Source organism: Pipra filicauda, unplaced genomic scaffold (genome assembly GCF_003945595.2).
Source record: "Pipra filicauda isolate LSUMZ 115617 unplaced genomic scaffold, ASM394559v2 scaffold300_size901280_pilon, whole genome shotgun sequence".
NCBI classification, from domain to species: domain Eukaryota; kingdom Metazoa; phylum Chordata; class Aves; order Passeriformes; family Pipridae; genus Pipra; species Pipra filicauda.
The window spans coordinates 704302-719378 of NW_024104422.1; the positions used below are offsets into that span (position 1 = coordinate 704302).

Below are 15077 nucleotides of genomic sequence, written 5' to 3' on the forward strand. Positions count from 1 at the left end.
CTATATTTTAAGAAAGCATTTCAGTTCATGCAAGGCACCCTATTTTCTGTTTAACTTTAAATTTGTAGTTTAGGATTAATAGAAATATGGAAGGAATTATAACTGTACTAAATTAGAATTTAGTATTAATAGCTTTAATGCAGCATTTTACTTGTAAAACAGCTCATCTCATGCATTATTTCATTCACTCCATGAGTTCTTAAAATATATACTATGTGATCCTTCAAATTTTACTTACCTGAAAGAAAAAAGTCACGATTCTTCAGAAATAAATTGAATATATAAAAATAACAAAATAGTCTGACTAGTTGCTATTGTGATTAAATCTGTTTACAATGTCTTCTGTGACTCACATTCCAGGAAAAAAAAAAGAAAGATTTTTTTGATTTCTTTTTTACAGGAATCAAGAAAAACCACAGGACCTCTGTATTTATATTTGAATCTACATCAAACGATTTTCATTTGGAACCATTGCCTAGAGAACTTCTTGCAGGGAGGAAAACAGTATAACCTATTTTTGAATGCCTTTTGTTTTAAGTTCATTTTCACAAGACTCTTCTTGACTCTCTCATGCTACTTTCCAGAGAGTAGGTTAGAAACACTAGTATTTCTCTCCACTTCGGAATACCACTTTTTAGAAAAGTTTGGGGTTTTTCTTCTTCTTTTTTTTTTTTTTTTGGAAATCTCTTATGTCTCACCGGGTCATGATGTCCCAGTAGAATTTGCTCTTCAGAATTTTTTACAGCTCAGAATTTTGCACTCTTAACCCTATACTCCCTGACTAAGGGATAAAAGGAGGTAACATAACTTTTTAAGGAAGAAGAATAAGAGTGCTATGCTATGGAAATCAGGTAAAGTCATGCATTAAAGAGCTATACAATTTTTTGTACCTAAGCTAAAGGTTTTTTACGTCTCTCTGACTATCTCTACATAATATTCCACTATCTACTGGGCCTTACAGACAACAGTGGGAATGTGCAGCCTTGCAAAATTGCACTGGATGAAAACTTTCTTGTTGCTCTGGAGTTTTCACTGAGATTTATTTTGGTCTCACACTGATTTGTGCATCATATTTCCAGTTCAGGACATCTTTTATTTTTCATCTATAGCCATAACTTTTATCAGTTTCCATTTTTATAATTTTTTTTACCTGCTTTCTGGTTCTTGGATTGTTGATTGATAAAGGAAACCCTCAATTCAACTTCCATTTATAAACTTCATGGACAATGTCTGACAATCTGCACAGGTTAGGTGCTTTTTTCAAAATGGAAGGCTCCATGAGTAGGTCCTCATCACAGCTTTCATAGGAAACCTGGAAGAGACTTGGATATTTTTAATAGGACTGTTAGGTCTGATGAACTCATTATTCTACTTACAGGAGGCAGATCAATCTTTCTTTAAAGCTTTTGTTAGGTTTACTTTTTGAAGCATAGGCAATATTCTCTTGACACATTTGTCAATTGTGCCTATCCAGGCACAATTACCAGGAGACCTCCAACGTGGATGCCCAGATAAGCCTAAGAGAAAGTGGCCTCTCCAATGCTTGGGAATCAAAATTCAGTGTATATGTAGCTCAGAGTGGTACTTAAAGTCTCAAAGCTGTTCCTTTATTCCTTTAATACTGTCTAACAGAGAGAGGAACATGTTCATAATTCTTACCTGTGGAAACTGGAAATGCTGAATGAGATTGGTCCATCTCACATCATTCCTATGGCTTTAATTAGTGATGAGAAGGGAGAGGGTTATGAGATAAGTTTGCTTAGCTGTAGGCATTTAATTTGGTGTGTACGATCTTTAATTCAGCAATGGTTTCTATGGTTAAGAGGCCTTTACTATAGTTCAACAAAAATCTACAAGCCAAGTAAATGAACCTAAAACATCCTATTCCTGTTAGCTAAAAATACAAAGGCACTTGAAAGGTCTCAAATATGTAAGTGCTGAAGTGAAACTGTCACCTTCTGTTTGTTTTTAACCTTCAACTCCCTTTAATGAAAGTCATCTGAAAAACCAACTGAGGAAGCACTGACCGTATATAAAGTTCATTGTGGCCATTAAGTCCCAGACTCCGAAGTCATTCTTCATACATCTAAAAATGTAACCTACCGCATGATTCTGTGGTATAGTAACTTCTGGGAGGGTATATAGATTACTTTAAAATCTGAAAGCAAAGCTGGTTGCCCTAATTAAAGAATAGTTCCAGAGGGGCTACAATAATTTTCTATGCAGAGACATTTAAACAAAGAGCTTGGAATTCTGTTCATACATTCATTAATCATTTCCTAGAATTACTGCTTTTTTTTCTAAGTCGGTCAAACTGCTGTTATTATACAGAAATACTAAAATTTCTCTCATTGTCAGAAGAGGGAAGGCACAGAAACCTTTACTATCCCTAATTTCCCAGATTTCCTGCTCAAGTGATATACGTAACCAAGATCCATGAACATGCCTTTGAGAGAACTATGCTTTGTAATGAGGAATTCAGATGCATTGAGGTGCATCCTTTTTTAGAACATGGGTTAATAATACCACCAAGCTTGCTTTACATCATTTTTGTAAGCACAACTTTCAAGGAGATTCTATGGCTCCCTATGAGGGCTGATAAAACTGTGGGGCATAGTACCTTGGGAAAAAAGTGCTTGATAAGTAATTAAATTGCATGTTAATTACATGCAGAATGGAAGCTTTTATGTCATATCCATGCTGTCTATGCCATATAGGCTTTCTGGACTCAAGACCTGTTTCAGGGAGGAGCAGTTTGTGCAATATTTTATTCCATTTTCTCTGTTTCTGGTTACTTATTTTTTCATCTAATTTATATAATTTAATAGCTTAAGGTATGCTTCTCTCTGAAAAGCAAAACTGACCCAATAGAGATTCTGAAGCCGAATAAACAGTTCTCCCATGTATTTGTGTAGGTCTAATAAAAGAGATTTTGCTTTACAAGGTTTTATGGACAGCTGTTGCAATATTTGAGATGATACATGAACTTTTGGAAGTTCAGATATGGAGACAATCATCTATGGGAGGATTATTCCACATGAATAAGCACTTATATTATAATAGGAAAGGACATGCCGAGCTTTTCACAAGAGACTTACAGTTGTGAAATGCTAAATTTTGTATTTCCATGAGAAGTAGGGATGCTATTTAATGTAAAGTAAATTGCATTGAATTATGGCAGAAGTCATTAACTGTTCTTTTGAAAGCACTCTAAATATGCTCACAAGTACTTACCTCTGTTATCTTGAAAAATATGAACTAGCGTGTTTTTATAAACAGATACAATTCTTAATAAAATTCTTACTCATGTCAGTGAATTCCACAGATCTCCAAATGTAATACCATTTAGATCTAATCTACCAAGGGGATAGGAGAGCCTTGCTCAGTCAAACTAATCACAATACAGTCACAGCAGCCTTCATTTTTGTGGTAATTGTTTACTTACTGCGCAACTTTTTTGTAGTTAGAAGTCTCAAGCAAAAGCAGTAAATTGAATTTTAAAGATTCTTTACTGTGGGGTGGTAAGAACTGGCAGAAGTTGGTCAAAGAAGCTGTGGCTGCCCGATCCCTGGAAGTGTTCAAGGCCAGTTTGGATGGGGCTTGAAGCAACCTGGTCTAGTGGAAGGTGTCCCTGCCCATGGCAGGGGGGAACTTTAGGGTCCCTTCCAACCCAAACCATTCTGTGATTTAGTTGTGCATTCTCTTTGCAGCAAGGGAGATCAGGATTTTTCAGGTGTCTGTATGATAAAAAGTTTTGATCCCAATATCTGCATTTTTCAGGTTTGTAGGTCTCCCACAGGTTTATGAAAAGTGAACTGCTGTGCATGACATGGAGGGCTGTAGTCATAAAACTGTTTTTATCAGCAAGGAGGATTAACATTAGTTTTCTCCATTGGCCATGTATAAATATTCTATATTGTATTAATGCAAATGTCTGCATTGTTTCAGGACTTCCAGGATGGGCTTGGATGTCTTCTTATACATACACGTAAAATAAAACTTTTAAACTGCCCTGAAGTTTAAAAGCTGAAAATTGTGGTCCCATTGAGAATGTTGTGAAATACATCTTGTAGCTGACCCACTATGGCAACTTGAAATGTGGCTACAGTCTTCATATTTAACCTAGAAATCTGATGGTCAGAGTCAAACTGGAATTATCTGGCTGATAGGCTTAGTCTAGAAACTCTCATCAAACAAGCTGACTGCTGTTCTTTTGAAGGGGCTTTAAGGATAGAGGTGATTTTCTCTGACAAGCTCTCCTTAGAAACTCCCCTGCTGATTCTTGACAAGCAAATAAAGATTCAGTCTTTTACTTGACGTTAGTAAGCTTTGTGGATATATCTGAGAAAATATTTGCGTTTGTTTTATATTGTGTCATTGTGAAATAACACATTTGTGCAGTTAGTCAAGTGAAGAGTCGTGGAGATCATTCAGGTAATAAAATCCATTCATTTTTTCACCTTTGAATTACTGGAAAAAAGCAATTTCTGTAAGTGCTCTGATAGTTCAAGGTAATGTCTGAAAATACTGTGTCCACAAGAAAAGTGAGCTACACATCATTAAGTAGAACCATGACTTTCACTATTCCTTCCACAGGTGTTTTCCATTAGAATATGTCTGCCACATTCAGACCTATTTTAAGTAAATTCACAAGGAAATGCCTCTTTACATGTTTATCCTGGAAAGGCAGATAGGTGTTTTATTTTATAAAGCAGTCTAGAAGTTTTCTATTCTTCAAATGAAAAAATATTTTTCAGAACATAGTAGTGCAGTTTGGTAATGTATTTCTAACTGCCATTAGAGACACTTAAAATTAAAAAATAATAAAATTTGTAAAACAGAAATGACTGTTTATTAGAAATTCTGGTGAAAGGGGTATTTGCCTGCATAATGTTTGTGTAAAAAATTTATGTTCTTTATGTACACTTATTTTAATAAGAACTCTACTGTAACACTTTCCTTTTGGTGATCTTGTAAAATATTATTGTGTAATGATGCTGTACTTTAAGGTTATGATATATCATCTCTTAAATAGCATGTAAAAAAGTGTACTGGCTTGCTAGAAATTCTCTCATGACAAATACCTAGCATCAGTCATTTCCAGTAATAATTTTTAGTTTTGAAAAACAGCTTTGCTCTTACAGACAGAACCTGTATCTTTCAAATGCTCTACTTTATATAGTGAAAAAAACCAAATATGTGAGTTGTGATATAGACTACATGGTCACTTTATTTCAGTGTCCATTTTCTCCCTGGTTTTCAAAGTTCATGATATCACAAATGGTTGAAAAGAATACATTTGTCTTCTGCTCTCTATACATATAACTGAGATGTAGTAAAAGCGTGATTTAAATTCTGCAGCTGTTTAAAATATTTAAAGTTTTGTGTTGCTTAAACCATCTGTATCATTTGGGTGTGTTGCTTTTTTCGACTTCTTTCCTAATACTCTTCAGACTTAGAGGATATATTAGATATTCAGGAAGCTAAATATTTCTTATTATTGTATTTTTTTCTTTACATGAAATCATTTAAAGGAGTGCTGTTTATGTAATTTAACTTAATCTACATTGAAAGGCATTTTGTAAGCAACTGAGAAACCTTGGATGAGTTTTTTGCATCTGTTTTAGTAGCAGACTGTGGTTACAATAATATGAATGTTTTCTCCCAATAGCATCAACGGCTTCTTGACATTCTGGAAGCAGAGAAGGAAGTCTTATCAGAAAAGATAGAAGAAGCTTTGATGCAGCAGTCACAAAAGCACAAGGTATTGCTTTTGTTTACAACAAAAAAAGAGCGATCTGATCAGCACCATGGAGATCATTGGGAATGATCCTGTCACACTTATTGACAGGAAGAGGAAACTTTCTTAAGCACTTTGACAGTTTGAAATTATTTTGAGCCACTCCTCTGTTGTGTATTGCAGTTTAATTTTTTATAACATTTGCAGGAAGTGCTGGACAAATGTTTGGATGAAGAAAGGCAAAGAAGTAAGGAGGCTGTGGCAGCTGCTGCCGAGGTATCTCTTGTTAATTTAGTAGATGTGCAGTGTGGATTCCACGTGTGTCATTAGAAACGCCAAGTTCAGCAACTCGTTTTTATTTCATAACCAGATTTATCAAACTCTGCGTTCTCATCTGTGTTTAAGAGAAGCTAATTCCATTAGTCATGAACATACCTGCTATATCCTATGCCTTGATACAGAGAGTCAGTGTAAATTCTGTGGGGGATAACCTCTCAGTTGTTTATGACAAGAAGTCACAATATTGCATTTCAGGTATTGCCATCACAGAAATATCTGGTTTTGTGGTCTTTCAACATCATTGCATCTCGATTTGAAGAGCTGGGTAGGAGGTCGAGTGTTCATCTTAGTAAGACAATTATCATTGTGTCTTACTTAACTTTTGTTAAATATGGTTGTTTTCAGTGAGGAGAGAACTATTTCATAAATCATTAAAACAGGGACATTTTAACAGGTTTTCAATTATTTTATTTAAGTGGATGTTTGACTAAAAGTGAGTATTCAGTTTTTAAAATATGATTTCTTCTGTCTGCTTCATTAGTAAGTGCATTGGTGTTAGGACAGTAATTTTGTAAATGTGAAGCTATCTTTCATTTCTAATACTGTTGTAGAATCCAGTTGCATGTAATGATCTGGGAAAACTAGTGATGTATATTACCTAGTGCAGCTCATAAGGCTATATTAGAATTTTCTGTATATTTTTATGTGTATTATATGAACACTAGCTGAGCACCTCTCTGAATAACATTCGATAACACAAGAAACATTTGTTACATGGTTGACATCTACAGGACAATGTGTATAGTAGAATACTTTGATTTAATAGAGCTTTTTAAAAAAAAATATTGTATTTTTAAATATCTAAGTGAAAAATCAAGTGCCAGTGAATTGCAAGAAACAACTTTATTTGTAAGTGGAGGTATCTGATGAACATCATATTTTTTGCCATTTCTGACTTCACTTGCCCAGATCTATAATCACCTCCAAGGGGCATTGGAATGACCCGTAAGATTATTAAAATTGAGGGGTTTGCAAATGTGGGTTTTTGGCCCATATTTGCTTATTTTGAACTTCAGTTTGCCATTATTTATTTGTAGATATTATGCAATAGTTATCATGCTGATAGATATATCTATGTGGCTACTTTGCCTCAGAAAACGCTCAGACTTTTGGCACTTCAGATGTTTGTAGGTAAGAACAGGAATATCTCCTACACAGGAATATCATGGCAGGCCCATGGTGTGCCTACTTTTACGTGGGTTTTGTTGCATGATTTTTGTGCTAAGCAAACTAGTTATGAGATATTGTAGTTTTGGTAGAGGGGAATTTAAGAGCCTTACTTGTAACTTCCTTTTCCTTTCTGTAACTACACAAGTCATTGTCTGGAGGCAATACCTGCTTCAGACAAATTTAAGTTCATAGTTCAGAAGTGAAAATGCTCATGTCCAATATCTTATCAGCTCGTAGACCTCATTAGGAGAAGGTAATGTATTTGAGTTAGGCACTTGTGTTGGGTGTGTTGGTCATCTCGTTGTGCCTCATTTGTTTGAAAGGCTGAGAAAGAAGCAGTGCAGGAAGCTGTTCTGAAAGCAGTAGAGGAGGAGAGGAGGAATATGGAGAAGATTCATGCAGAAGAAAGAAAAATGTGGGAAGCAGAACGTGATACTCATAAAGAGAAGATTGCCCAGGCTGTTTCGGAAGCCATGGAGGAACAAAGAAGGCAGAATCAGGTTGGTATATTTTACCCTTCCAGTGGACCTGCTTTATGTATTTTATTTTTGCATTTCAATGTCTTCCAAATGTTGTGGTAGATTTTCTTGTGACATCTTGTCATTCATCAGTGCACATAGTCGATCTTTGCAATGCACAGCAATCTTTTTAGTTTATTTTCATCTAGACTGTTGTATGGAGAGAGGCTGACACGTAAAGAATAAAATTCCTGGGACACTTAGAGGCACACAGATTGAAATGAGATAAATCATGCCCTCTAAATGCCTGGTTTTGTCCCCTGACTTCAAAAGGAATCAACTCAGAGAGTGGCATTTGTGCTGTAAACCGTTTGGGTGACTTTTTATACCCGTGGAAGAGTAAAGATGTTACATGTGTTCCTTATAGAATATGTACAAAATAAGGAGAGTGTTATAAAAATCAGAAACCTAAGCCAGTAATGAACCAGAATTTCTAGAGTTACTGATTAGAGAGGTGCTTCTATAAGGATAATTGTATGTCACCTAATACAAAATGGGAGGGACATTCCCAACATTGCTTTTAGCAATTTTAGGAATTGCAAATTAAATATGTTATAATAGCAGTTAAATTACTATTCCAAAAGTTGATTTTCTAAGTCTCTGATGCTGGAAATGTATGGAGGAACAGCCTGTAAATTCACTGATTTCTTGGTGACATACTCGAATGTTACAGTCATCAGAATTGTAAAGAATTTTTGTTTCATTCACATGTTGGAATTTGACATGGCTATATTTTATGTACTGAATAAGAAAAACAAACAAACAAAACAAAATAAGAGTTTAGAATTTGGAGTAAAATAGAAGTAAAATAGCATATCACACAAATTTAAAAATTAAGTCCTTGGAAACTGATCCCATTTCCCTTTCCTGTGTTAAACAGAATTATTAACTCTACATAATCAGCTGCACGAAAAAGTTGGTTTTTGATGCTATGCCAACATTATATCTGTTTTGCTACATTTCTAATGCAAATAGAGTGATTTTACTTTTTATATGGCTTCTTTACTTCTTTTGAATGTAAAGTTATCAGGTGGTAAGATGTCAGTTTTTAAGACTTCCAGTAAGCCTTCAGGCACTCAAACTCTTCTTTAGGACAAAAAGGTAAACAGCTGATTTCAAAGATAAATTTGAGCTGAGAACAATTGCTTGGGGTTTAGTTAGATACAAATCATTTTGACTCTCCAGAGTGAGAATTGATACCAGTGGTGCAGAGAACCTGTTGATAGAAGGGAGAGCAATAAAGCAGTTTTTTACTACAGTAAAGAAAAAGACAGTGATTTTTCTGGAACATGAGGAGATTAACATGAGGATGATTTTGGTAATGGAAGTTTGAGAAGGGTTTTGATGGATCCTGAAGCTTTTTGGTGAAGGAGTCCCATAGCTGGGTGCAGGACTGCAGCCAGGGTTCCATATTTCTGGATTTGGGGAGCATGTTAAGTGTCCCAGGGGCAGGAGAGACACAGACTATGTTGATGTAGCAACGTGGAGGTGTTGGAGAATGTTGGGATTAATTGTCCTGTAAATATCTTGTGCTTTATGTAGTCTTGTGTCGTTAATACCATCATTAGTTCCATTTCTTTTAATACTGAATAGCTCTGACAACTTTGATTGTAACAGGAATACTTTCTCTTATTCAGTTGTAATAAAAAAAAAGTAAAATAAACTAAAAAAGAATTTAAAAAAGTTTCTCCTTTGAGTTAGGTTCATTTTTCAAATACCTAACCTATTTTTAATTAGGGAAAAAGGCAGATTTTTCTTTAAATTTCCAAAATTCTTTCACATAAATGTATAGTATTATGAAGTTACACTCTTCTATTTTGTTTTCTATAAGATTTCTCTTTCTGGAGCTGTAAGTGCACTCTTGACTCTCTTGCAATTGTCTAACATTTTAGACAATGAAATATAAAATTTGCCTCATTTAATTCTTGATGCTCTGCTGTGTAATTCTTTATGGTTCCTGCTTCAATATTGTCACCCCATACTGTCATGTTTAGTACCAACTAATGCAACAACTTAGTGCCATTGAATCTAAGTGAACGTGCAAAATAATCTTTATGGTATCAGACATATAAAAAGAGGTTTAAGAGAAGTATTTTTATTTCAAGAGAATTTTCTGACTAAGCCATGATTTTGGAAATTCACACTAGGAAAGGGAAACCTGACTTGTTTTTAATAAAGTGTCTCTTCTTTTAGTTTATCTTCAGTTTATCACCAGAGGAAATAATCTGTGTGAGAAAGAAAAGATATTTTTATGTTGACTTCTCTGTCTTGTTTCACATGAGTAATTGTCATAGAAACCTAGATTAAAATTTTATTTTGCTATAAATTAATCTGAAGAGATTTGCTTTACTGATTTGAACTAAACCAAAGAAATTAAGCATATTATTAAAGACTTTGCTAATACTGTTAAGTCTGTGACATTGAAAGATCACAAAGGGTCAGTGTAGTCTTCTGCAAACGGGTGTGGCAGGATGGCTTTCAAAATTTTTCAAAATTTTATTATTTGCTTTGAGGTGCAAACCCATTAAAGAAAAAGGCAGTGTCATATGCGTGGGGCAAGAGTTGATAGAAGACATATTTTAAAAACTACAGTACCATTGTGTATCTGCAGAACATTTAAATTACGAACACAAGGGAAAATAAAAATCTGTGTTATAATGGAATTAATTTGTTGGCTTCTCCTTTACTTCCTAGACCAGAAAAACATGATTAGGGGTTTTGATTCTTTGTTCTAAAGAAGTAATTTACTATCCACTAATTTCCTTTATAAAATAAAATATTTTGGGTTTGGAAGTTATATGGTTATGTATGAGAAAGCAAAAGGACAAAACCCCACATTAAATATGGTAGGTAGCATTTCTTAGGTCAGGCAATTTTAGCATAAGAGCAATAAATCTTTCAAGATCACAGTTGTGCAGAATCAGGTAGTGAAGTTTCCCTTCATCTTTTAAATAATGTATTTAAAAGAAGAAAAGATGAATCTACTTTGCAGGGATGATACAGGCATTTTTTTTAGACTTTTTTTTTGTGGTGTTGTTGCAGAGTGGCCAGGAAGGAGAACAATCGTGGATGCAAATCTGGGAGTTTATGCAGATTGCTTCTACTTGTTAGATATTCATGCTTGACAAAACATTGTCCTAAAAGAAGTGTTTGTCCTTAGTCAGATAGAGGTCAAGTCTGCAGATAAGGAGATGCTACTTCCATGAAAGATTTATTTTCTTAATTGAACATTACCAGAGAAAATTCTGGGGACTTGGAGACAGTTTAATAACTAAATCATGATGAATATCAAATATTTTTTTTTACCTAATATGAAAAAGCAGAATAAAGATAAATTTACAATGAAAGTAGGAACTAAGACATAGTGAGTTAATATTTCAACTTGATGGAACAACCTTGACATATCCCCTTCTTTTTTTTTCTTTAAGAAATTAAAGGATTAGAGTAACATGAATATTGCATTTGTTCTCATGAAAGCTTTGACTGTTTCAGTGACTTGGGCTCTTTACTTAGAGACATAGGATTTTTAATTAAGTTGAAGGTATTATTTTTGAAACCTTTCAGGTCTGAAGGGATAAATGAGATATTTTACATCACCAGGGAAATGGCAAAAATTTTTTAGAGCACTCTCGTGAGGCTGGAAGGTATTAAAAGTCCAGATTACTTTCCTTTTCCCTGAGACTGGCAGCATCTTCAGATTTTATACACATGCTATTCAGGTGCTTTGTGCTTTTATTAAAGAGTTATTTGGTGGTTTGTTGTTTTTTTTTAATTTAGAAGAGTATTCTTAGGTTTGGGAAAGGTGGGCTTGCATTTTAAATCAGGAGGAATAAGCTCTCCTTGATAGAAATGAGTAGTCTTTTAATTAAAGATAATGTCTTTTGGACAGAAACCTCATGATCCTTTTCCAACATATTGGAAACTCATTACAGATTAGGAACTCATCTATTCAGCAGGGCAGATGTAGCCTGGCATGTCTCCAGTAGTTTGTTTTCTGTTTTCCATACAATGTATTGTGTTTTTTACAGTGGCAACTTCCCTGCAAAGAGAGTTTAATGTGTCTGGTAGTTGTCAGTGTTGAGAGGAATACCTGGGGAAATTCTTCCAATAGGATGTTTTTTTCTAGAACACTTATTTGAATAAACAGTGTGTATCCTCTAGATAAGGAAAAATATAAAAGGTAGTTTGACTGAGGCAGAAGCATTTCCCCACAGAATTCTAAATTGCAGGGAAACTCCTGGGGTGCAACTATAAACTTCAGTGAAGAAAACAATGGACAATGCTCTCTATTGTCATTTACTTTACTTTTTTTTTACTCTTTGAAAAAGCTAAAATCCAAAAATTCTTTGGGGATATGGGAAGATGAGATCCATACAATTTTGAATAAAGTAGAAGGATGCTATATTGTATTTATAATTTGTGGGCAGTGCAGAGTAGCTGTACCTCCCATAGCTGTAATGCACAGAGCTCTCTGCATGGCAGTTGTTATCATTTTACGAAGCTAAATACTCAGTTACATAAAGGAGGCAAAATTGGTGGTGAGGGGGAAAGAATTAACAAAAGAAGCTAAAGCACCACTATATTTGTTTTAAAATAAATTCATTAAAAGTAAAATGAAAGCTGGCAGCTGCAGGGTGAGCCCTAGAAATTTAAGTCTATCTCATAGCTTGAAATTAGTAATTCTGCTAAGGCAGTTGAAGCAAAGAATCACCTTTGTCATTTCCTGAAGGCTTGAATTTAAAATACTGTAGATAATCTAGTGTAGTTTACCCTAATTCTCAGGGGGAGAAGAGCCTGAGTTCATCATTGCCATAATACACACAGCAGATCCATTAGAGACTCAAGTGTTCTGAAGGCTGCAAATATTTAGGGGGAAAAAAAAGAACCTTTAATTTATTAAAAGAACTAACATAAACTCTGCTTCCTCTTGGACATGAGCAAAAGCACTAAGGCAAAATGATCTTACCAATGGGAAAGTACTTCAGGAAAACTGAGGCTGCGGTGTTACATCCAGCCAAGCCACAACTGAGATATACTGAGATATACAAGGAAAAAATATTTCTGCAAGAAAAGTTAACTAAAAGGCCTATGAAAAAAAAGGGAAAAAGAGAAGTGAACTTCCCAAAGTCTATGCTGAGTAAATCTCTAAGCGTTAAAGACAATTGAATATGTCCACACTTCCTAAGGTTCAGGTGATGGTGTTTTTAGCAGAACAATAAATTTGGAATGTATGAACTTGGAATGTATTAATAAAATTTTAATGGTAAACACATAGGTAGTTGAAAAAAAAATATTCTTTAAAATATGTTTAATGTTTTTTATGAATTTATGAATACCAGTATATGCCATTGCTTAGAAGGTAAAAGCAAAACATCTAGAACACCTGGTGCTTAATCTTAGAGGATGAATGGCTCCTTACCTGCTACATTACTAAAACCTTTTTGGTTCTTATGCTCATCTGCTTGAGGGAGTGCTTCTCTTGATAGTTTTGGCAAGCCTGAATCAATTGTATTGAAGGTTTCAAGGGTTTCCACACCCAGTCATATGTAAGGGAATAAAAGATATCTAAGTGAAAACACAAAGCCATTGTTATACCTAAAGAACCGGGGTTTGTTTCTTTTCTGCTAGTGCTAAAATTAACTGTCAAATTTTTCTTGAAAATTATTATTTGTCTAAATATTTTCCCTCATTGAGAAAGGTTGAGAACTAATAAGTAAAAAAGCTTTTCTACAAAGTTATTTCCCACCCCAGCTTTCAGTCAGATTTATTAGCTGCGGAATGGCCCTTTCTTAGCCCTATAATGTGTAAAAAACACTTCTCTTTTTTTCCTGCATCAAATCAGTAGTATATATGGAATATTTTGATGGATAGTATAAGGGAAAAAATAAAATAGATGGGGACTATACATTTGTCTTGACTTTTTATTTTCCAATAGAACTACTTTTGCAGATAGATTCCTTGTCATATCATTTTTTAGGTGTCAAAACTATGGAATTTTGTTTATTGCCCCCACAGACTCATTATCTTAAAAAAATAGAGAACATGGCTTGCAAGTTCATGCACCTTTCCTGATTTTGAAATCTGTGAATTAATTTCATATTGCGTATCTACTTATTTGTCTTAATTTTTTTTGTTTGTTGTACACAGTAGTTTTGTTTCAGATCTAATTGTAAATATAACTGTTTACTGGGTGCTGGGTATTTAAGCATCAAATGTGTAGGAGATGACATATCATATCTAAAAACATAGGTACAGTTTTCATCCAAGCTCCCACTTTTCCTATATTTTTATTAATGCATCTTTTTTTTCTATCCTAACTATAGGTTTTCCTTTCAAAATACTGCCATAATTATAGTTATAACTTTCCATCCCTTTACTCCATCACTCTTTCATTGTTAAATAGGCTATAAACTGCTTTTTGTCTCTGCTTCAGGGTTTGTAGTCTCTTTCTCATCATTAGTCACTATATTTATAGTATTTGTTACCAGAAAACCAACTTTTACCCATAAAATATTCATGATATTGGCATTGCTTGCCCTTCTTCTGTGATGCTTTTTGACTTGGGAGGATTTCCATGTGACATACAGTATTAATTTCCTTTCCTTCTCTTTGCATCTATGATATACAGAGCTTTGAGGACATTGCCAGTTAAGTGAATACAAAATAGTTTATCAGTGTCTCTTTGTCCATTTGTTATTTGTTCCATCTTTTACAAGAGTTGTAGAAGCTGATGGAGGAGTCAGATTGAAATACTCCATTTATTCTGTTTCTGAAATACCCAGAAAAATTACATATTTTGTAATGTAATTCCAGGAACAACTTTTTTAGACTTTGTAGTATTTTGATGGGGTGGGAGAGTGTTAATCTTTGGAAGAAGAAAAGGTATTTTTTCAGCAACAGGCTTGGACTATTGTAACATTGCTCTTCATGTCCGATATCTAGTGGATTCATACAAGAAGTTGTTGAGTTTTTTCTCTATATCTTGATTCCTGCCCAAATAGTCAGTCGATAATCAAATGATGTGCTGGAGAAGAACTTGCTCTTCAAAGGACATCTCCAATTTCTACTGCCTTTACATATTGTTCACCTTTCAGTGGGAGTGTTTGCTTGCATTTCTCTTGAGAGGATAGCCAACCATTATTTCCAGTTTCACTTTCTTCTTGGTTTTTCCGCCTTCTTGCAGAAACATTAGTGTGGCCAGTGTTTATGGAGACACTTTAAACGAAAATGTTGTGTAATCTTGAGCGTCTGAGGAATGGCACAACTTAGGAGCACTGAGTGGAAAGAGGTCCCTGCCATTAGATGAGTTT

At 34.5% G+C, this 15077-nt stretch overlaps 1 protein-coding gene across 3 annotated transcripts in view; it reads left to right on the forward strand.

The window, feature by feature from the left end:
- Positions 1–15077, forward strand: part of CCDC91 (coiled-coil domain containing 91) — a 120682-nt gene that overhangs the window by 73071 nt on the left and 32534 nt on the right. For all 3 annotated transcript variants that reach the window (XR_005564277.1, XM_027715904.2, XM_039383287.1), the window contains exons 9-11: positions 5672–5764; positions 5948–6016; positions 7573–7749. Coding sequence is in view for 2 of the 3 variants with exons in the window: in XM_027715904.2 (XP_027571705.1) it covers positions 5672–5764; positions 5948–6016; positions 7573–7749 (339 nt within the window). In the remaining variant the exon portion in view is untranslated. The remainder of the gene's footprint in view (positions 1–5671; positions 5765–5947; positions 6017–7572; positions 7750–15077) is intronic.